This window comes from Neodiprion lecontei, chromosome 5 (genome assembly GCF_021901455.1).
Source record: "Neodiprion lecontei isolate iyNeoLeco1 chromosome 5, iyNeoLeco1.1, whole genome shotgun sequence".
NCBI classification, from domain to species: domain Eukaryota; kingdom Metazoa; phylum Arthropoda; class Insecta; order Hymenoptera; family Diprionidae; genus Neodiprion; species Neodiprion lecontei.
The window spans coordinates 18,986,137-19,008,991 of NC_060264.1; the positions used below are offsets into that span (position 1 = coordinate 18,986,137).

Here is a 22,855-nt window from a genome sequence, read left to right on the forward strand (position 1 = left end):
TTTAATAAAAGCAAAACAAATACCCTTAATCATAGATTAGTACTATCAATAGTTTAGATACTCTGTGTAATACTTCCGTTCCAGTAAAATTGTTAATTATATTTTACAAATTTGGCAGCTCGAAAAAAAAAACTTAAGGAATGTATACATTTATATTTATATAAAAACATACGTGTATTCACGCATAAGATTTCCTTGAAAAAATTATCAGTTTACCAAATAATTGAGGATCTTCAATCACCCTTTAATTAAATGACTGTACCAAAAACCTCTTTGACCGTTCTGAGAACATTTTTGTACGTAGGAATTGCAAATGTTCTTCCAACAATTTTACATTTTTACAAGCTTCAGGTTTGCAAAGGAACTCCTTTAAAATGCTTTTCGACATTCGCAAAAATAAGCTGCACGCAAAGCCATTCCGATTCAGATTATGTGTAATAAAATTAAAGCGAACACAAAGTTTTACAGAGCAAAGTGGGTAGAAAATTCTCCAAATGAAGAGTTATATCGAGTTGAACGTTTATTCCCTCAATAAACACGATTGCGAAATTTTTTATTAAAAGATAAAATGTAAATAATTGATACATTCATAAAACATACACAACACACAAATACATTACTGGGATTGCCATTGACGTTTTTGTTGTCATTATTATGTACATAGAAAAATATCAAATCGATGCAAGTGACATTGAATAATAATGAAACCGACTTTTCCAAGTTTCATTGAGTAAAACAATCCCAATTAATATTCATATTCAACTGCATACTTACATTTATACCTAGGTACATACGTATCTAGACAGGGTCTGGCGTACAAAAAGTTAGAAATCAAAGTCTCGTAAACAACTTTTTTGGTCTTTTATGACAAGAAAAAAGGTCCTATTTTACCAATAAATAAATTAATACCTGGTAAAAGAGCCGTGGGTGGCATAATTTTTAGCTAAGACACATCGAGAAGATGTTAAAATCATCATAAAGTTTCAGCTTAAAAATGTTAAAATTACCTATCTTGAGTACATTTTTTTCGGTATCGCGTGATATGCCATTTAATATTCCGAGAAAAATTTCAAACACTAACATGATAAAAGTTAATATAATATCATACAAAATAATCATAACAGCACAAAGTTTTTACCTATAAGTTGCATTTTTTTTTTTTTTTAATCACTACTTTGAATTTCGATGTAAAGATGTTCGCATCATTTCTTTTTTTCTGGACTTCTTAGAGTTTTTAAAGACAGACGATTTAGAATAAAATATTTGTTAATTTGTGACAAGAGCCAAAAAATCTACAAATTAATATCTATAACGTTAAGCTGAGCCTAAAAATTCTAATATGCCTTTATGCAGTTAAAACAAGTTCTTGTCAACAACGCATAATATTTTTGAAACTGACATTTTGACTGACTCATAGCGTTTTAGGCGCCAGAACCTGTGCATGGACTGTTTATGTATATAATAATAATAATAATAATGTAATTATCACAGATATGTAAAAAAGATATATGAACATTTCCTCGAGGATTAATTACACCTTTTTACTTCGGGCCTTATTAAAATGTTTCTGAGACGAACAAATTTTTCTTACAATTTGCCGATCTCAATTTCCAGGATCGGAATGAATCGATATTTACTACCGAAATTCCAGATCTATCAACCGTTAAAGCAGTACATTGAATTTCAAATAACCTGCTCACAAACCAATCAGCACTCATTAGACGTCGATGATGTTTGAGCCCCAAGATTTTGACAATCTTTTCGAAACTTGAGCTAGCGATAATTTTGAAAATGTTAGTTTCGAGTTACAAATGCAGAAATATGCCAGGTATTTCAGCAAAATCTCCAACGTCTCGAAGTAAAAAATATTAGTATCTAACACGAGAAAGTTCAAATGCATATACATAACATACATAATATACATATATACAATTAAAGTCAGATTTTGAGTCAATCAACTTATGTTGAAGTTTGTTCTTCTTCTTTAGATTGATTGTACAGCTGAGCAGTGTTTACTTCAACAAGCTGAAATGTCTTGCAAACTCTTACTATCCTTATTTGAATGCACTTGCAGTTCGTATTCGGTTTCTTTCTCAGTTGGAAAGGGTAACAAGATCATTTCGAACGCAGGGTTCGACGTGTTAGATATCTCCGTAATCTCTGCCTTTTTCATCGCTATCACTTTGCGATTGATGGCGTCCAATTTTGTTGCCTCATGTAAAAAATCCTAAAACATAAAATTTAATAAAATAATGATTTTTTTTATTTGAATATCGTTTTATACATAGTTACTACTTGGGAGAAACTTTTTCCCCAGCACTTCAATAGATTGATTAAGATGTGTAGAACCAAGTAAAAACCTTGGCTTGTGATTCCTCAGCTTGGGATTTGCCAAGTTTTTCTTTATCTCCACTGCTGATTGTCGGTTTTGATAAAATTTGCCTACGTGGTGTTGGTTTTCGTGGTTTGAAACTCCCAGATGCCTTCCGGTGTCGCTTAACATCTGTTGTGGTAATTTCGCAATTGTGAAGAACCAACTGTTCCTTGGACTTGAAAGCCTGCAATCAATTCCATTCTTACACTACCTAACGTCCTTACATCGTGTAAAACAATAATAAGAGATAAATATTTCATCAATCTATCAGACATACTTTCTGAACACTATATCTAAAGTTTATGAAAAGATCACAGATGAAAAGATTGCTTTTTCTGGAGCATAAATTGAGCTTTTCAGATGATAATTAGTATTATTATCTAGAGAAATTACTCAGGTAGAAATTAATTTAGATAATATGAGAGATAGTTTCTCATTGTAACTGTTTCTCTAAAAGATGAGATTTTTCTCATTTTCGTTGCAATAATTAAAAAGATAAGATTCAATAATATATTTCTATTCCTATCTGAGTGATGTAGTAAAATGGAAATAGTGTACAATTCTACGCACAAATTGCGAATACAATTTTTCTATGCAGTGTGCATAAAATACGCAAAAAATCTTTGTAATTCATACAAATATCAACAATAATAATCAGACATAAATTACTACAATTTTGTTCGCCGATTCAGAAAAAAAAAAAGTATTTCCTTGGCTGGAACAATCATTTTTCTCAATGAATAATAGAATTTCTTTCGGGAATCTTGCCTTTCAAATTCAATTGTTTTGTTACATCACAGTTACCAACTGCGACTGAGTTGTTCGATGACACTTTCTAATTATCATTTGAAACGTATCAATGTAAACATTTCAAGAAAACCAAGAACCACGATTCATTTGAAAATACGTACATGCGAGCAAGTGTCACACTTTAGATTGTGTTTGTTGATTTCGTGATGCTTCAGTGCTTGAGCTCGATTAAAATTTCGGCTACAATGGCTACAGTTGAACCGTTTAATATTACTGTGGGTAAGCAGGTGTCTTTTCAGTTTGTCGGGGCGAGAGAATTCGCTCATGCATCCCAAATATCCTCTGAATGGACACTTGAGCCTCTTTGTTAAATCATGAATCAGCATGTGGCGCCCAAGTCTATCTTTCCTCTTAAACTTTGCTGAACAGTGCTGCAAAAAATTATTCTCACCACTGATAATCGTTTTCAGTAATAATTGATAATAACGTAAAAGAGAAAGCGAACAATCAAGTGGTATTGCAGGGTCGATATCAGAATGCTTTTACTAAAACAAAGAGAAGTGGCTCGATAATGACCCTGAAAGTATTCTTAAATTTTGCATGTTGCAAATACTTACCGGACAAGGGAACGGAGTCGCTTCGCTGTGAATTAGTCGGTGATTGGCCAAGTATTGTTCAGTTTTAAAAGCCTTTCCGCAATCTTCACAGGTGAATTGGGCCGACGTTGCATGCGTTTTTAAATGCCGACGTAGATAACGTTCGACAGGAAAGCTTTTACTGCAGTGAGGGCATGAGTAGTTGTGTGTCGTTGTTTCGGTGTGATGTTGAAGAGCCTCCAGATTCGCAAACGACGATTTGCACACAGAGCAGCAATAGTACCTTTGCGAAATTAATCAGACATGCACAGATTATCATAGTGACCTATTTCCAGACGATACTTACAGTTTTTCAATTATGTTTTTCATCGAAAACCGACGATGAGATACAGTAATTGATTCCTAGTTGGCTGAAAAAATAGGCGAATTGTAGAAATTCTTGTCTCGACAACAAACTATTCAATTTGATTGGGTTTCGTTTAATTATGAACTATACAGATCGAGTTTCGTTGACATATTTTTTTCATTAGATTGAATTAACGGAACGCATTGTTATTGACAGTAACGTCAACTGTTTTACTCAGTAACAATGTTTTGCAATACCCACGACATCTCGAACACTACTCAACTGATTTATTTGAAATTTGGAGACAGTATTTTTGGACACTTTATCCTTCTTGTCATAATGCCATATTTATTTTTAAATTATCATATTCTTTTGTTAATTACACAAAGCGTCATGAACTTAGAACGAAAAATCAAACACCAACTTTAAGCGATCAATATTTTGTTTTTAAAAAAGAGGCAAAAAAATATCTGACCATGGCAAGGGAGATGAACTATCCAAGAATAGTGTCTTCAAACTTGAAACAAATAAGTTGAGCCGTTTTTGAGATATTGTGGAAACCACAAAACATTATCACAGACAAAAATGGTTGAAGTTATTGTCAATAGCAATGCTTCTCTTGAATTGGTTACAGTATAAGAAAAATTAGTAAATGTAGGTCGATCTACATTCTTTTGTAAACACAAACCCAAATCGAATTGAATAACAGAATATCCAGATATAAAATCCCAAAATTCACCCAGTTGTTGTTCAGTGAAAAAAATGTATTTCAATTTAATTGTGTTCCGATAATAATAATGATTCAGTTGTTGAGATAGCAGCCACTCACTTTTCTGAAGTCTTTTGCTTCTGAAAAGAATGCGTATACTGGTGGAGACCCAGATCTGACAGCGTGTTAAAGACTTCACCGCAAACGTGACAACGATATTCTGAACGTTTATGGCTACGTGTATGCTCGAGAAAATCTTCGAGTTCGGCAAACATCATGCTGCAGCTGCTCTGCACACATTTGTATACTTTTAGCGTTAGATGGGAGACAATTAGGTGCCTTTTCAACGCTTTGTAAGAATCAAATATTTCTTTGCAGAACTGACAATGGTAAGTGCGATCCATGTCTCCCTCGGGAGGTGTCTGAAAAGATTAAATACAAAGGGGGATCAATAAAAAAAAACACCCAAGGTATACCGGAATTGATGAATAAAATGATTCAACGTTAATTTGTAGTGATATAGAGATATTATCACATTTTATCTTCAAGTTTCTTTGGAATATATAAATTAGAGAGTAAGAAGTCGTACAAGAGCTTGTGTGATTCTTAAATTGATTTTTTTCAAGGAACGAAAAAAGGTTCGTAAATTTGAGGTTTTGATTCTTACTTTACTAATACGTAAAAAATTTTGAGATCATAGTTCTGAGAGAAAAGATGGGGATAAATAAATAAATTCCTGGTGAATGGGTTGATGAATGTCTTACATCTGGCGGTAGAGAATGTATAGCAGTGCCAGGCCAAACTTTATGCGACGACATGTGTTTCTTGACGTTTGATTTCTGGGCAAATGCTCGTCCGCAAACAACGCACTGATATGGTTTTTCACCGGTATGGGATCGCACATGTTGCTGCCAGTAGAATTTTTTAGAAAACTGTTTTGTACAGTAGCTGCATTTGTACTGAAAGTGTCATACGAAACATTAATAAACAAAGTCAAATTGGCTGCTGGATGTCGGAAAGATACAAGATTGAGACAAGTAATTTTAACGTAACCAAACGGTGTGAGAAAACTCACTATTTTTGCAAATTTGAATCAAATATTTGAGTATATAAGACAAACAATTCCAACTATTCAAATTATTCGGTTTGACTCTGAAATTCTCCGTGACTATCAAAATTTTTTTGTGGTTTGTTCAAGTTGAGAAGTAAATTTGAAGTAAAATATGGACAGGTGAATACATTTTTTTGCAAAATTTAAAAACTAAGAAAAACTCAAATAAGAGTCAACTTGGAAAAAAAATTAAACAAATAAAAAGATTGCACTTTGGGATTTCTGAACGAATGGTTTAACAAACTCCAATTATTCGGATACATCTCAAAGTAACGCGTTTTCCCAAAAAAAGCATTGTTACATTAAGAAATAATTCACCTTTAAATTTTGGCCACCTCCAGCTTCCTCTTCTTCGTTATTATTCTGTTGATACGATACAGGAGTTTCAGTCTCCATAGAAGATTCCTCAGGCATCAAACACTGCTCAGAAGGTAATTGAATTTCTTTCAGTTCCTGCGTAGTGTCATTTTCAGGATTCATTACAGGATTTTCAAAACTATCGAGGTTCTCTGACGTCAGAATTATCGGCACGTGACTGAAGCTCGAATCAGGTGTCAAGTAGCTCGCACCTTCCTGCTCCATACTGTGTAATCAAATTAAATATTAGTAGTTTGGAACATACGGAATATAAAATAAAGACGTGATTCATATGTTGACTGTTTTTTCATGACTATGAAATAAGAGTTGAAATTAGTGAACCAATTCCCAACACATGGTGCATAAATTGATTTGATATTAATATTTGATTGGTCTCGACCAATATCATGACACAAGTTATTCTGCCAAAAGTCAAGTCAGAAAAATAGACTAGAAGTAAAAATCACGGAGAAAAGGATTTGCATCTCGCAAATAACTTAGGAATGACTCTATTGATTTTGCTAAAGAATTCATTACTTATAAGTTGATTGAAGTGAAATCAGTAGACCAAGCTATATCTAAATCAATCTATCCATTCTGAAATAACATCAATGTAATGAAATATTGAAGCAACAATAACTATTTTGCAATTTATTGTAACGATTTTTAATAAGTCGAATTCTCAAGTCGAAAGTATTACTGTCTTTGTTATTATTTACTGAAGTTCAGACAAGACCACAGTTGCAAAATTATGTATTTAGAAAACATGTATTGTTACATTAATGTTATGAACTTCGATTTCATGAACTGACACCCTCTACCGAACATTTATATTTTGAGTTTAATACAATAACTCTTCCTTTTTTTTAAACAGACTGAAAGTCAAAAATTGATTCAGCATTGTCCTTAATCTCACCTAAACAGCATGTCACTTTCCTCAAGTATAATATGTTCACCCATCGTATCTGCCTGTATGAACGTTTCTTCTGAAGCAAACTGTACAGTTTCTTGTATTACAGCTTTAGGTTGATTTATACGATCGTTATGGCTGGTCAGGTATTGATTAATATCTACAGTCTGCTCTTCCAATTTGATGTGCTGTTTTTTGTGCAGTATGAACATGTGCAGGGATGTAAACTGGGTTTTACACTTTCCGCACTGAAAAATATCTTCCTCATCCTGATCTATTCCAGCTGTTGAAAATAACCGACCAAATAAAATATTAGCTTCCGATTATTCCAACGAACTATGAGAACATCATTTTGGAATTCTTGAACCATAAAAATTGTAAGTATGATTTGTTGATTTTGTATGAAGAAGTAACTATAAGATGGTTCTTGAGATTTTACCACGTGTTTAATATTGTGTGAAAAATGGTTTCATTGTTCGGTATTAGCAGCCTCACACATTATTGTTAATATTGAATAGGTTTATTTACGAATGTTTTATAAAAAACGTTTATTGTTGCATAACAGCTGAATGAGTACTAATCATAGTTGTCAAGTCATTATTTGTACTACTGTATCAATGATAACTGAATATGCAATTTCTTGTTCCAACATGATTGTAAGAAAAATTCATCAAGTAACGACTGAGTAGAAAAATTGTTTCTTGCATATTTTATAATATATATATATGGTAAGAAATTCAACAATCTAAGAAAGTATACGAAGAAATTTGATTGTTATGGTCACGCAAAGCTGACAATTAGGTTTCATGTTCAATGTTGATGGAGTGACAACGAATTACTTGAACAAGCAGAATAGGCATATTAATTGTATATAAATGTAAATTGTAAATTTGACTATTATCAAGTTAGAAGAACTTTTGGAAGGAAACAAACGGCTAGAGCGAATTTAGAGAAGCACTTATTCTTTTGCTGCGTACAATTGAGGGCAACTAAATGAAATCAGCGAAGATACTTACCAGCGTTTTCAACTTCTGTAATTAGTGCTTGAGATTCAAGGAGCGACTGCACCGAAGGATCCAAAGAGACTCCTGAAATGAGGAAAATATGGGATATCACAGTGAAATGAAAAATGTCTATGCACTAATGCAAGTTTGGTTTAGTGTAATCGGAAATACATGGCGCAGAAGTAATTATTGACAGTGTCTTACCTGTCAAAGCGTCGAAAATAGAGTGCGCCATGCCTGATTTTAACACCGAGAAATAAACATGACGTAAAAAAAAGGTTCTAAATACTTAATAAGCACTGGCACTGGCACAATCGAGCGACGGCTGATTTGAACCTCATATTTTCAATCAACACACACTCACTGAACTCACTCAACTCACTGAGAGTGCGTTCTAAACAGCCGCCCAGGTGCACCTGACCACGGTCTTACGTACAGGTGTGGAAAATCGCTCAAAATTTCAATGGTGGGGGTGTCCTCCTAATCAGCACCAGCCGTTTCGCCCAGTGACCACGAGTGTCGCTACTATCGAGGGATTCAGGCTGTGTGAGAGAGACGGAAACAGGTTTCAAGATCACGGACGTCAACAAACTGTTTCCATCTCTCTCGCGCAGCCAGAATCCCTCTATCGCAGCGACACTCGTGGTCACTAGGTGAAACGACCGGTGCCTCAATGGGTGCTTTCCATTTACCGACACAAGTCGACTCGAGGACTATGTCACCAATAAGAGAACATACCCCGACCACCAGAGTTTCCAGGCCTGTATGTAAGACCGTGTACCTGGCCCGTAGACTTATAAAGATAGGCTGAGCGCTCCTATAAGAGGCACTGACAATTACATATAATGGGCAGAGATATACCGGGAGTACTGCTCTCTCATTTCAATCGGCGTCATGGTGGGAGACAACGGTGCAGTGAAGTGTTACAGCTACAGATATAGGCGCATAATTTTGCCTCGTTCGATTCATTCTCCTCTACCACCTCAATCCCCGCCACAAATATCGTCAGAGAGAGATTGGAGTCTCCCGGGATATTTCTGTCCTTTAAATGTTTGCTTCAAGCGGCTCATAAGAGCGCTCAGTCTATCTTTATAAGTCTATAACCTGACCACCCAAGGACGGAGGCCATAGAGCATGGACTGTATAAGGAAGAGGGATCAAATGGGAAAAATGTATCAAAGACTCACTGTCTTTGGTGCATACAGAACATATGTGGCACCTTATTTCAGACAGCGGTTTCTTTACATAGAGTCTAGCTCCTCATATAAAGTCCGTGCCTTATGCAATCTCTATTCCATAGAGGCAGAGCTAGTCATCAATTCAACAGTGCAAAAGAGATAATGCACCCAACCTACTCACTCGGACGGCATTTTGAAACAAAGCATAGAGCAGCAAGTGTTGCCTCGTTGTTGCCTTTTCTGCCATAGGGTGCTGTTTCATGAGCAGTAAAAAGCAGTAGCAGCAGCAGTTTTCCCCTATCACTTCCGACGCAAGTTTCTGCTGCTCGCAGTTTAGTTTCTCGAGCGACAAGCCACAAGATCACAAGAAGCCACGACCTATTTCATGAGCAGCGCTGCTGCTGCGTAAAATTACCAGACTGATGCTAGTGAAAACTAGTAAGTTACTAAACCACTGCTGCTTTTTACTGCTCATGAAATAGCACCCTTAAGCTTTGCATCTGTCCTATAGAGTTCTTAGCGCTGCGACGCTGTAAGCTAGTTTTGGAACGCACTCTGTACGCATATTTTGATATGTGATGTATTGTGATTGGATATTGGATATCTACTATGTTCGTCTTGTTTACAAACAGTTGGTTCATTCATATTTCGAAAAAGAGAAATCGTCACAATTCGTAAACTTATGTCACGAATTTTCCAGACTAATTTGGACGTAGAATTTTAGTCGGAAAGATGCTCCTGAAAACTATTGAAATGTGTAGGATATTAGAACCCATCGAGGCTCAGGTACCCTAAAACTTTATTCTCGTAATACCGGCATTTTTGGCGAGCCATTAGTGTAGCAACCAAAGTGAACCAGAACAATATTCTGTGTCACATAAACTTACCTTGGTTCATTTTAGTACCCACACCAATGACGCGCTAAAAAATGCCTTATAGATCATCGTCTGCATCATCATCATAATATGTGCACCAAACAACTTGGGCATCACACTTTTAAATCCCACTAATTGAAAACTGGACACCTTCGTGATTCCATCACTGAATTATTTATCATATGACGAATATAGAAATAACTGAATAAGCTTAACAAAAGGTGGACAGTCTTTTGCTCAAGCCAAGGTGAAAAATGGGGTATAAAATTTTAAATTGCAGTAAAGATGTGATCATCGACGATAAGTTTCAATGGTAGGTTCGCTAAAATTTTGTTGAAAAATGTCAGATAGTCCAAGATGTTTCAAAAATTAATCCAAGATGTAACTCACCAGGTTCATCAATTAAGAGGATTATTGTCAACAAAAAATCCTGAAATCCCTGACAGTGTAATGGATTCATCATCACTCTCTGAGGAATTGCATACTTTAGCGGACGAGCTTGAGAAATTATTATCAAACAACGATTGCAATGACTCAGAAGAAATGAAGAGCAAAATCGTTGCATTGATCGGACAATTCTGTTCTACTAACAAAAACAACGACTTGGTCAGTATATCTGGAAATCATTCTACCTGGACTCCTGATTTTTCAGTCTTTTCTCGTATACTATATAATATGTATACATATACTCGATATGATTTTATATAAGCTTATTCAGATCCATAAATAATTACAATATTTTACAAATTTTTTTTGTCGCCAGGAAAAATTCAACTATTCAACTTTAACTTTGCAAAACCTATTCTCAAGTACTGTTACTTGTCTTTTGATTCATTGATCCATTGTGGGTCTTACATCTTTCTTCACATGAAGTTGAAGTGTGTCACGTCAATATAATGATACATTTTTAGAAAGAAAAATCGGATTTTCGTAACTAGGATTATTTGAAAGTCGAACCATCTAAGTTTGAGAACATGCATAGAGCAAAATGTGCTCATATTTTGAAAACTTAATAACTCCTTCAAAATCATTCTGCAATTACGAAATAGTCATTTTGTTACAAACTTCAATACCATTTTTTATTCATTTGTGTGCCAGGCGGCTTGTTATAAATGTTCTAAACATTTGTGACAACATTGAAACAGTATCATGTTTTTACCACTACTAATTCTCTATTTTGTGCGTTTCAACCTTGCTATCTAAATATAATTACAGGTGATGCAATTGCACAAAGTGGATAGCCAAGATCTAGTTTCTGATATCCTCGATAAATTTACAAGTGCCTTGGAAGCTCTGGAGAAATTAGAATGTCTGCCGTTGAAACAAAGTCTCCAGGATTCTTGGGACTATGTTAAAGACATGGGAGCTGAACAAGAGATTGAAGACTTTCAAAACATTAAGGTCAGTTTAGGTCTCAAAGTAATTGTAAACTCCTGTCGCATAAGATAACAGCGGTTTTAGTATTTTTTTTACTGTTCACTCCACAGGAATTGGGAGCCTCAATTGTGGAAGTTTTCAACCCCCTGCAGAAGTTCAGGAAAAGCTTGGCCTCGAATTTACTATCCCAAAAGGTTGCTCTCTATTCAAGCCAACTTTGCGCAGCTCTGAATGTCCTCTTTCTGCTTATCCAAGAACAGCACCAACTCAACAGTCCAATTTATGTGAGAAATAATTCCTTTACTCCCTCCACATGACATTTAGACTCTGCGGATAATTTTACATTAAATTGTAGAGCTTGAAAACATGCGTTGCATTTTCAAAGTTCAACACGATGTTAATCTTAATAAGAACGAATATTTGCTGACAGAACCTGCAGGCTTGATTAACTCGATGACTCATTATTACAGAGCTGCAAGAAGTACGCCTGTGACAGAATGAGCTGGTGCTTTAAAATGCTTGTGAACGTTCTTGATGCTCCTAATCCAACAGCCGAGGAGGAAAATTTTGAAAAAGAAAACCACTTTGTTTACAGGTAGAAATTCAATCCGTCAGCCAGCTTATTTATTTATTTATTTTCAGTGTAAATATTACAGATTCTAAAATCTTGTAGAATTATTGACATCTCAGAATTATAAAGAGTTCTTAATATCACAAGACAAGTGATAGTCAATCTATGATAGAACAGGCAAATTGTAGAAATGTTCTATTCACTCGACTAATGTTTTCAGCAATTTCACGATCGTTCAATTCATAATAAGCGGTTTGTCATGTTTCTTTAGAATGGATCTGGCACTAGACATTTTGGCTGAAATGTCAACAAAAACCGTGGAGGATCAATTCCTAGATTGCGAGTATTTATGGTCCGCACTTGAGGACGTCTTTGCCCATGCAATGGCCATAGCGCAAGTCTGTCATCCTTACAACTTCAACGCAATTACCGGAGTTTCTCAGTCGATAATCACCGAATACGAGAGCCTGAAGGCGCAACTGACCTCCGAGAAGCCTGATCCCAGTATAAACAACCTGTACATGAATACTTTGAATGATGCTCTGTACAGACTTGAACAAAAAGTAAACGTTTCGGTGCTGACTCTGGTCATGGAAGTGTTCAGCGATCCTTATGGCGCGCTTAGGAAGCTCATAAAAACCTGTGGAAATTCTCTGGCGGCGCAAGAACGCAGCAGAAGCGACCTGAGCACCGCGATCGAGGAGTTCGACCAAACAACTGACAAAGCTATGCAGATCGGAATGTTTGCCATTGCTTGCTGCAAGGACATGAACAGTAAGTAATCAGTAAAACATCAGTGATTAACATTTTTCACTAAAAATTTGGTGAAACTTTGTTTTTTTTTCTTTTCGATACCTCGATGAAGTATCGTGATATTTTACAAAATCTTAAACCGTTAAACATCGTAATCCTTTCACCTAAAGCTAAATCGTGCTTAAAATGAGATAATCCTCATGAAATTTGATTAATTTCTGTTATATTACCACACAAGATTTCGAATACTAGATGAAATCCCGCCGATTGCGATGAAACGTCAATGAAATGCAATAAATTTGGATAAAACAGTTTCGACTATAACTTTTTTTTACAGGAGTAACGAAAATCCGAACCTGCTTAGCTAGTCTTGAATCTCTGGAGCCCGAACTTGTTCCTGCAACAACAGCCTTTTATCTGCATCCTGACAACAAGGAAATGCGAGCCACCGTTAAACTGTTGACTGGGCAGTGGCAGTTGGAAATGAACAAATTGCATAAATTGGTCGATGTTATTGTTGACTCTGGCGCATATTGTCAGGTAAATACGTACCGCTTGAATGATAGTTCAGAAAAAGTCTGGAAATTGTAGTAAATGTTTACATTTGTTCCTGGAAATTCTACTATGTATTATAGTGTTTAATGCGATCTCTAGTTTTTTCAGCTATTAGTAATAGTTTAAACTATTACTAAACTAAACTGTTTATGACGATATTAATAAGAATGTGAATATTCATGCTCAAGGTGAAACTTTATGTTTACTAGTACTTAAGTCTGTCTCTTTTTCATGAATGAACTGTTCAATGTTAACTTTTTGAGGAATACAAAGAAAATTCTCCGAAATGCTAAATGTCACAGTAAGAAGTCGGGAAAACGCGTAATTTCGGGCGGAGAACTTCTAAAATCTAATTGAATGGCCACTCAGTTAAGTTAAATAATAAGTTGAGCATCTATAGCGGCTGAAAAATCCAGACTTGCTTAGGGATTTTTCTTGAGCTTTAAAATCTTTGGAAAATCAAGAAATTTGAGAATGTGATTTCTGCAGAATGTGAATGTGGTCTCGAATTTTTAAGAATAATCTTTAATCCTGTTCTGGCTTAATAAATAAATGAATAAATAAATTATTATAACCATAACGTAACGACTTTCATTAATTGAAATTGGTAGGTAATTCTGGATGACATACAACAGCGAGTGATGAGGATGTCCGAGTACCTTGATAACAGAGAAGGTGTGACCCAAGCCCAGGTTCAAGGAGTTGTGCAAAGGGCTTTGTCACTATCCAGCCAAATAGATGCAACAGTCGAAGACATTGGGAGGGATCAAATCGAAAGGCCAACGATTATGATGATACAAGAACTGAAAGCTGGTAAAAAATATCTTATCGAAAGACATAGAGTTCATTGAAAGCTTGAAACTTTCTTCGATCAATTGCGACAGTTAAAAAGATTTTATTTTACTTAACCTTTACAATAATTTTCGTTCTCAATCATGTGCTGAAAACAGAAAAACTAAAGTATTGTTGTCCGAGAAATTGTGAAAAGTTGAATAATTCCATTTGAATTAAAGACAAACAAAATTGTAGAATGCAATGGATAGGGAAAGAATGAATGAAAAATCTAACCTATCTTGGATTGTTTAATTAGGTACTTCTGTTGTTCTTTTTACAATTTTGACAAAGTGAATTTCAAAGATACTGTTTTAGATGATGGACGTAATGATATAATTGCTCTACAGAAATAACAGTTTCTTTAACATTAGTCTTTCGAACAATTATCAGACTATAATTTTCCACGATTCTGTCATACTAGAGACGATTAAGCTATTGGAAAAATCCGCATTCGTTTATTTAATGGAGGAGATATCGATTCAAATAACTTGAATGAATTCTGCAATACTCTACAACTATTAAATTTCAAGGCAAATTAGTTATTTTTAGCAAGATCAAATTTTGAATATGAAACAAAAAATTCATAAAGTATATCTTAACCAAGGGTGCTGTAGAACAGTGGACATGCCGTGGGGTCAATTTGACCCGAGGGTATAGCATAAGGTTTAATAACTTTGTGTAAGATTTTGAGTAATTGTGAACCAATTTTTTTTCGTATTTGATCAACTTTTTCACAGTATATGTCTTTAAAATTCGTAGAAAACTGTCAAAGTATCTTAAATGCCAACCTGGCTGAATTATATTCAATCACGTATACTTTACAAAGTTGAAAAATCAACTGCTTACCATTTCTTCTTACTAATTGTTAATAAATTTTAGCAATTTACGAAGCTGGAATGGCGTCAAAAATACTCCTCGATAGCGCAACAGAAGCGCAGCAATTGCGAGTTATAAAAAGATGCGAGCTAATTCTTAATGTTATTAAACGCCTGCAGCCTGCGCTGGTCGCTTTGATAAATAGTTCCACCTCGATGCACACAAGTTATGGAAAGGCGAGCATGGGTCAAGGTGATACATTGCATGGTAAATGAAGCATTCTAATACTATAAAGAAATGCTTAATTCTATCTTCGTTTCAAAATGACCGTCAATATTCCCAATTAACCATAAATAAATGGGAAAAAAAAACTGAGTTGTAGACTGCTTGTCAAATTATTACGAGTTTGGAGCCAGTAATGTTTACGTAACGAAACATTCAATTAAAAATCACTGTTTTTGTATTTTTCATATAGATTTTGATGGAGTTGAGTGTACAAAATATGAGTATTTCTTCATCTTATTATTGTTTACTGAATTTCAGACAAGACTCAAGTAGGAAAATTTCAACTGCAAATTGCATATGTATATTTCAATCAGTTTTCTTATCATGTAGATCCAGGGCTCACATTTTCTGCGGATATTTACGGGTTCACCAGAAACGAACGAACCTTTACATACATCAGGACACCATATACAGGTATTTATAATACATTTATTCATAGTCATACCTAAACTACTGTGCCCGTCTAGTAATTGAAAATTAAAAGGTGAAAAAAAAAAGAAAAGGAAAACAGTTCAACGCTGAACACAGATTGCAAACATGAATTGTTTTGAATAAAAATGTTCGGTAAGAATAAAGTTTTCAATGATGTGTTTATTTTTTTTTTGTTTTTCTCGGTATTCCTAATCTTATAACTATTTAACGTTCATTTTTGTTTTCTAAGGAAATTAGTTGGCCAGAAGTTGATCATTTTCATTGAATTGTTCACGAAATAATCGTACATTGAGTATTCAGTCAATTATTTTATTCGTAACGAAAAACTCTTTGAAAACACAAAAATAGAAAAGTACACGAATTATAAACAAAAGCTTGAACAACTCTGTTATAAAATCCTAGGCCAACATGATAGAAATAAAAGTTTCAGTGGATTTACAGAAAATAGTCTTCCGAATAGAATCATACACCGTAGAGTGAAATTGAGCAAATGTACTAGAATTTCAACCACTTTGAGGCGATTTGAAACAAAGCATGGATATCTAAGCATTTATTTATGATTCCAGTGTTTTCTATTCTCGTATTTTCAGAGATCCTCATAGCTTACGGATATAATACTCTTAGAATTAGTCAATATTCAACTATGTTGCAATAAAATAAGTAAGGAGTATCGATTTTGGGTCAACCGGCCTCCTCAATAACATTTTCGTCAACGTTTTTTCCATCAGTCAATAGCAACAAGCAGCCTCTGTCCATACAACCGGCGAACAGTTCCCCAAGGACACCGACTAATCAGTCGCGTTTGATTCCATACATAAAACGCGGCAGGACGATGCGAACTGACAGATCGATCATGTACAAAACACCAAAAGCCGATGTCAAGGAAATATCTATAAATTCAGAGGAAACTTTTGAAGCTAACAATCAATCGAGAACTAGAAATTTATCCATTGTCAGGCAGCACCTGTTTAGCAGGGACAGTTTTGACATAAAACAAGACATTGATATGAATTCGGAGAGTTTCGACTTGACTGGTAAGATAGAAATTTGAACGTTATTCGAGCCTGATTATTTTTCTACACACTCTGACTAATTAATCAACATTCCGCTACTTCGAAAGTCATTGCTCGAAATTCAATGAGAACTCTCTTATTATTCTCAGTTTGTACGACGAACATACACATAGAGCAATATTAGAGGCCATTTCCTTCAATTTCAGTCTCTGACTTGTGCAACACGATTTTGAACGAGTTCTGTATACTTTGAATATATTCAGTCAACTTTTGCTCAACACAAGAGGTTCAAGTCTTCTCAGTTTTAGTTTCTTCACTGGTTACTGAAAATCTTATTCAATTTTGTTTGATCATCAATTGTTTACCTACATTGTATTTGTTATTTCTTGATTTTGCTGAACTTTATCACTTTATTCCATTTAAATTCAAACGAAAATTACGTTAATAATCCTAGTTGAAAACTTTCTTTGCAAAACTACAGAAAAACCTACCACAGTGTCCATAAATTGGGGTGAAATTGAAATATTATGAAATAAATTCACTTTGGAATAGTTTTCACAGTTTAACAGTAGTTATTGATAGTTTTTCAAACTCTGTTATTTTCTGAAAATGAATTATTCAAGGAGTGTTTGTTCCTGTGCACTTTTTATTCAATTGATTCCCAAGTTCTGACTTTGTCGTAGGTGTAGTTTGCGACATTAAAAGTACTTGAAATTTTTCATCGAAACCTTTTCTGATGGAAGAAAAGAAAAGAAAATTTGACACAACGTAACATTTCGTGTTTGTTTTTTGATCACCAGGAATATTGGACAAGATAACGTGTCTCTCCGACACGCTAAGCTCGACGTTATCAATTTCTTGCTCGCCTAGAAAAGTTCAGAGTACAAAAGACATGTCGCTGCCTGAGGTAAAGGCATCGCGAGATATTACCGAGAGTATAATTAACGTGGAGAGAGATGCAAGCCTAACAAACTTGGGTGAATCTATGGCTGCAGACAGAATAGATCAGTGTTCAACAATCGGAGGCGGAGACGCGCCCTCGGCAATTGATACCCCGGAAAGAATAGAAGATCTGAAAAGATTGGATAAGAAAATTCAAGTTTTGATACACCAAAAAATCTCTGCAGATTAGTTATGGCCATTATTACTATTCTTAAGTACACGTATAATATCCGAGTAGAAAACTGAAAATGTGAGTGAATTTTGATAATTTATATCTCGACAAGCAATTGTTTAATTCGGTTGAGGTTTGTTTTATTCAAAAGTGGGTAAATTGAGCTGCATTTGCATATTTTTTCACCAGAATCAACTGATAGCAAGCATCGTTATTGACAATTAAGGTCAACCATTTTGCTCGATGGCAAGTTTTGTGTTGCCGACCATATCTCAAAAACGGCTTAATCCCATTTACTTCAAATTTGGAGGGAGAATTTTTGAATGGCTTATCCTCTTTGCCACGTTTTTTTTTATTCATATGTTCTAACAAAAATGGTGATCGCAGGAAGTTGAATTGCCCAACCGAATCGCAATATTAGTTGACGAACTATAAATTCCCGAACCTCATTCACCTTTTCACCAATCTGCTCGGAAAGTAAACAAAAAGTATTTTCACACTCGACGAAATAATGTTTGAACGAATGAACTAACGTTCAAGACACTTTTTCAAAGACATTGGATTATAGCTTTATAAGATCCATTTACCAATATCATGTATGCTAGCAAAAAGAATTCAAATTTTCACTGTGAAACGCTTCTTTCACATAATATTTTGAATCTCAACTCGGTAACTATGTCCAGCGTCAAATGATGTTAAATTTTTCATTTTCACTATTCAAGAGTTGTTGAGTGAGAACGCTAAAGACACGAGTTCAGTCCGTCCATGTTGTTACACCGATTTTGACAGTCGTTTTTTTCTTTATTCTATGTTATTTTTGTGTAGTTAGTAGTCGAAAAATAACTCTAAGTTCGGTTGCGTTCTAATAACTGATGAGAATGATTAATAATGGTTTTATCGTGTATTGAAACTTTGTGGCTACTTAGCTTGGAATGTTGATACTAAAAGTATATATATTTTTTTTTATGTCGTTGATATATAAAAATAAACAGATTGCCGTTTTACAATCGCACCTTCTGGTACTGCTAATTTTCTATTTTTATTTGCTAGAATTTTTCATTCCAAGAGATTACTGTTTTTTCGTAAATTATATTTTATCTAAAACATTCGAGGTAGTCACATCTGACATCTTGATGACTATATTATCTCCTGACTTTGAACTAAAACGTATATTTATATGTAACAAAGGCATTTCGTTCGTAACTAATCACTGAGTTACTTACAACTTACATTAGCATTTTTTTTTTTCAATGAAACATGTTCGTGCAATTTCTTGTGAGGCGTTCAATCCACCAATTTTTCTCTTTATAATCGTGGTATTGAGGAGCGCGATTCTTTTCATAGCCGTGTCAACAATTTTCTTCAATTTGAGCACCTTGAAATATTATCCAAATTTGAGTAACGTGTTGATATTATACACGTTATAAGTCGCGGAATTTTTTAATACATACCTTCCCCTGCAGACGTGCGTTTTTACGTTTGAGCGATCTCAACAAGTTAGCCCTCTTCTGTTGTTTATTATCATTCAAGCGCTTCGATCTTTCCTGACTAAGTTTTTGGTTTCTCAGAAGTCGACACGCGGAACACCTTTTAAAACAATATCGCCTCGACAACAATTTTTTGGTGCAAAATGCTGTACATAGCACTGCCCTCCTACAAAATAAATTCATTAAAAGAGCATATGCAAGCAGACGGTTGATAAAGTGGATGAATTCTGGGAATTAATATTCCGACTATCAATGATTTGATTCGATTCAAGCTTTTTTCATTAAAAGTACGTAGATTGAATTTCATTCAGGAATTCATTTCATCAGCAATAATTAATAGCAAAAATTGTTATTAACAATAATGGGCAGTTCATCTTCTTTGCTACAATCTCGGTTTTGTTTTAGTTGACTTATTTTTTTGATGACAAAATAAAAAATATTGTAAATTTTAGACAAGAAATCAAGTTTATGTTAGAAAGTGAAAAAAAAAATTAGATATGGATCGTTGTAAAGAGAGTGGTATAATATTGGTATAAATTTTAAGCAAATAGGTTAAATCGTTTTAGAGATATCATGGGTGACGCAAAACATGGCATCGAACAAAATTACATTATTGTTTACATTGCAATAACAATGCTTTCTGTTAATGGATTTTAATGAAAGAAACATTGAGATGAAACGCGAACTGTATACTCTTAATTGAGACAAATCCCAGTTGAATTGAATATTCAGTTGTTGGACCATGAATTACCGAAATTCGCCCACTTTTTCAGCCACCTACTCGTATATTTCTCCTTAAGTTTGAAATATTTTCAGAAATATGATAACACTACAAGTTACATCAAACATGGAAATATTCGTCATACGAATTGTCAAATCCAGTTCCTTGACACGGCGAATTTGCCAGTATCTCCAGCGTTTTCAAGTTGGACAGAAAATCTTGAAAGGACTTCAACTCCTCTGGATATTGCAAAGTCGCTTTGTTATCACCTGTCGAAATCTGAAAGAAAAAACGCAAATTATTGAGTAAACTTGCATGATTTAGATTTGAAGGAAAAATTAGCACATTTTTACCTTCATTTCCATGTTCCCATCAATCAGGAGGTTTAAATCTGGTTGGCCGGTTAGAGATAAGTGGCATAAGTGAAGTCCTTCGCCAACAAATATATATGCCCACCCCTTGGGCAGGCGAAATTTATCCAAGTCAAATTTCAGTCTTTCCGTGCTGTACGGTAAACTCGAATCTTCTTGACATATTTCAATACTATTCTCTAGTGTTTGTTGAGGTAACTCTTCCATAGTCTTTGTTACGAGGCTTTTATGGTCTTTGCTAAATTCCTCAAATATGTTCTCATCATCAGATTGAACTTGTTCATTCATCAAATCATCTTCAGTAAAATTTTCATTGAAGTTAGTCAAACAAGTGTGCTCTGTTTCCACTTTTGTTATTTTTATTAGTGACAAGTTCGTATCGTTCTCCTTTAAAATTTGCTTCTCCACACTTGTAGCTCTGTCCTCAGCATCCTAAATATTTATTAATACATATGCATATACTAGAAAAGAAATCACGAGTATGTACGCTACTATAACTTTATCCGTTGAACCAAATTTAGGGACTGTACCTCTGAACGTTTGATTACAAAAGCAGATGGTATAGCGCCAAGTTTTAACTTGTATCTACCACGTTCTATCCTGTGAATAGTTCCGTCAGGCATTTTAGTTTGATAACATTTTTCGACGTCGCTATCATGGAAGTGAAGTTCGCAAACTGAGTCATTTGCAGATAACGTTCGGTCATCGCGAGCCAAGGCGGCATTCCACTTGTTCCGCAGCTCTTCGCACTGTGATGTAGAAGAATATGTTTTTCGTTACAGAAAGTGATAAGTTCCTAATGTTTATGCAACGCAAATATATCATTTCCAAAATTTTTGAATAGCCCATAATTCATATATTGCTGAAGGAAACAAGCATTCGCTTACCCGTGGTGTACTAAACAAAGTTCTTCTCCTTTTTCCTCTAGAAGTGCTTTCTCTGTTTTCAGATGCGTAGCCACTCGAGCATCCGCGGACGAAACATTTTCGCGTCATTCTCGGTAACTCATATTAAAAACGCGCTCGTATAAACGTATATAAAAGCGAAAATATGTGCGACAGATGCTTACCAAACTTTCGTCACCTCCACTTTGTTTCCCTGCTGGTTAACTACTGTGGCCACATAGTGTATCGCAGTGCTGCCAGGCGAGGACAACGGCAACTATGTCCATTTTATCCCGTTTTTAGCTGGTTACACTGGGTGCCCACCGACTGCGATTTCCCTTGTTTTTAACTTAAGGCTGGGATTCCATGGGCAGGAAAAAGGAGCAGCAATAGCAGCAATTCACTAAAAGTTACCAGCACTTGCGGCGCAAGTTTTTGATGTTTGAAATTCATCATTAAACCAGCAAACGCAAGAAATTTTATGAGCAGAACTGCTGCTGCGTCAAATCACTAGACAGATATTAGTAACATCTAGTATTAGATACTAAACTGCTGCTTATTTCTGCCAATGAAATCCCAGCTTAATAGCAAAGGTAAAATTTAAACTGCACTTTGTGCGCACTGAGTGCGATTTACCCAGTTTTTGGCCAACAGAAAAACCGAAATCCTAGGGAAAATGAATTCATAGCGTTTTCCACTGGTTGCACTGAGTGTGAACTGAGAGCGCACTAACGGTAGACTCGTATTTCCAGCGTGTTCCACTGGCAGCTCGAGTGCGTGAATTTAGCACTGAATGCGTAAAATATTGCCCTGAATTGCAATTATGGCTGCCGATCGTGAAAGAGTCGAAGTAGATGCTGTGACAGCAACTCTTTTATTAGATCTAATTTAATCTTCGTCTAGCAGTGATGATGCCTGCTGGAGTCGAAAGATAGAGGAGAGATTCCCAAAATTTTTAACTTCATAGGAGTAATCCACAGCATGTCCGATATCGAAGTATGGATACACATTTTTTCAGCTTCTAGAAGTTAACTGCTAGGTATATTTCAGGAAATTGGGACAACTTGACTTGCTGCTTATTAATTTTTATATTTTCAAGTCAAGTCAAGTAACGTCACATTATTTCTGATTTGATATGATCCCATTGATAGACAATTCATCTTACGCTATGTCTAAAAATCCCTAGAACTCGGTTAGCAAGTTTGTTACCAAATTCACCCGAAGAAGAGAACCGAACACCGAAAAAGGGTTGTAGCCGTGCCCTTGACACTCACCACTGCTCGTATACTAAAAAATTGTACGCGTTTTGTCCCCATTTTTTAGTTCCGCTACCTGGCGCTAATAGACTTCTGATACGCACGCTGCCCTCGTTGACTGCGCGCAAGCCGTCAGACAACTACTAGCGCCACTAGTGGTGGAGATTGGCGGCAGA

General features: G+C 35.3%; 3 protein-coding genes across 10 annotated transcripts; 1 reads left to right on the forward strand and 2 right to left on the reverse strand.

The window, feature by feature from the left end:
* Positions 1-1,144: 1,144 nt before the first annotated feature.
* On the reverse strand, positions 1,145-8,567 carry LOC107225494 (zinc finger protein 341). The gene is made up of 10 exons (XM_015665982.2): positions 8,362-8,567; positions 8,170-8,241; positions 7,160-7,436; positions 6,205-6,469; positions 5,540-5,734; positions 4,896-5,197; positions 3,742-4,003; positions 3,286-3,555; positions 2,361-2,558; positions 1,145-2,227 (listed from the first exon to the last, which is right to left on the reverse strand). The coding sequence occupies exons 1-10, from the start codon at positions 8,390-8,392 to the stop codon at positions 2,018-2,020; spliced, it is 2,082 nt and encodes a 693-aa protein (XP_015521468.2). The 5' UTR covers positions 8,393-8,567; the 3' UTR covers positions 1,145-2,017.
* A 1,340-nt stretch (positions 8,568-9,907) lies between these two features.
* On the forward strand, positions 9,908-18,556 carry LOC107225496. 5 transcript variants are annotated; one of them, XM_046740189.1, is made up of 13 exons: positions 9,908-10,121; positions 10,238-10,523; positions 10,604-10,816; positions 11,426-11,611; positions 11,698-11,871; positions 12,058-12,182; positions 12,430-12,932; positions 13,249-13,451; positions 14,078-14,279; positions 15,180-15,383; positions 15,732-15,815; positions 16,562-16,867; positions 17,647-18,556. In XM_046740189.1, the coding sequence occupies exons 2-13, from the start codon at positions 10,521-10,523 to the stop codon at positions 17,976-17,978; spliced, it is 2,535 nt and encodes an 844-aa protein (XP_046596145.1). In that variant the 5' UTR covers positions 9,908-10,121; positions 10,238-10,520; the 3' UTR covers positions 17,979-18,556. The 5 variants fall into 5 exon arrangements, with proteins under 5 accessions (XP_046596145.1, XP_046596146.1, XP_046596147.1 ...); XM_046740190.1 differs by having other exon boundaries at positions 10,275-10,523; XM_046740191.1 differs by having other exon boundaries at positions 10,406-10,523.
* LOC124294542 lies at positions 16,324-21,896 on the reverse strand. Of its 4 annotated transcripts, none has more exons than XM_046740195.1 (7): positions 21,427-21,895; positions 21,070-21,288; positions 20,522-20,971; positions 20,314-20,447; positions 19,412-19,613; positions 19,191-19,335; positions 16,324-16,723 (listed from the first exon to the last, which is right to left on the reverse strand). In XM_046740195.1, exons 1-6 carry the CDS (start codon positions 21,532-21,534, stop codon positions 19,192-19,194), a joined length of 1,257 nt encoding a protein of 418 aa, XP_046596151.1. In that variant the 5' UTR covers positions 21,535-21,895; the 3' UTR covers positions 16,324-16,723; position 19,191. The 4 variants fall into 4 exon arrangements, with proteins under 4 accessions (XP_046596151.1, XP_046596150.1, XP_046596149.1 ...); XM_046740194.1 differs by having other exon boundaries at positions 16,324-17,918; positions 21,427-21,894; XM_046740193.1 differs by lacking the exon at positions 16,324-16,723 and having other exon boundaries at positions 18,883-19,335.
* Positions 21,897-22,855: the final 959 nt, after the last annotated feature.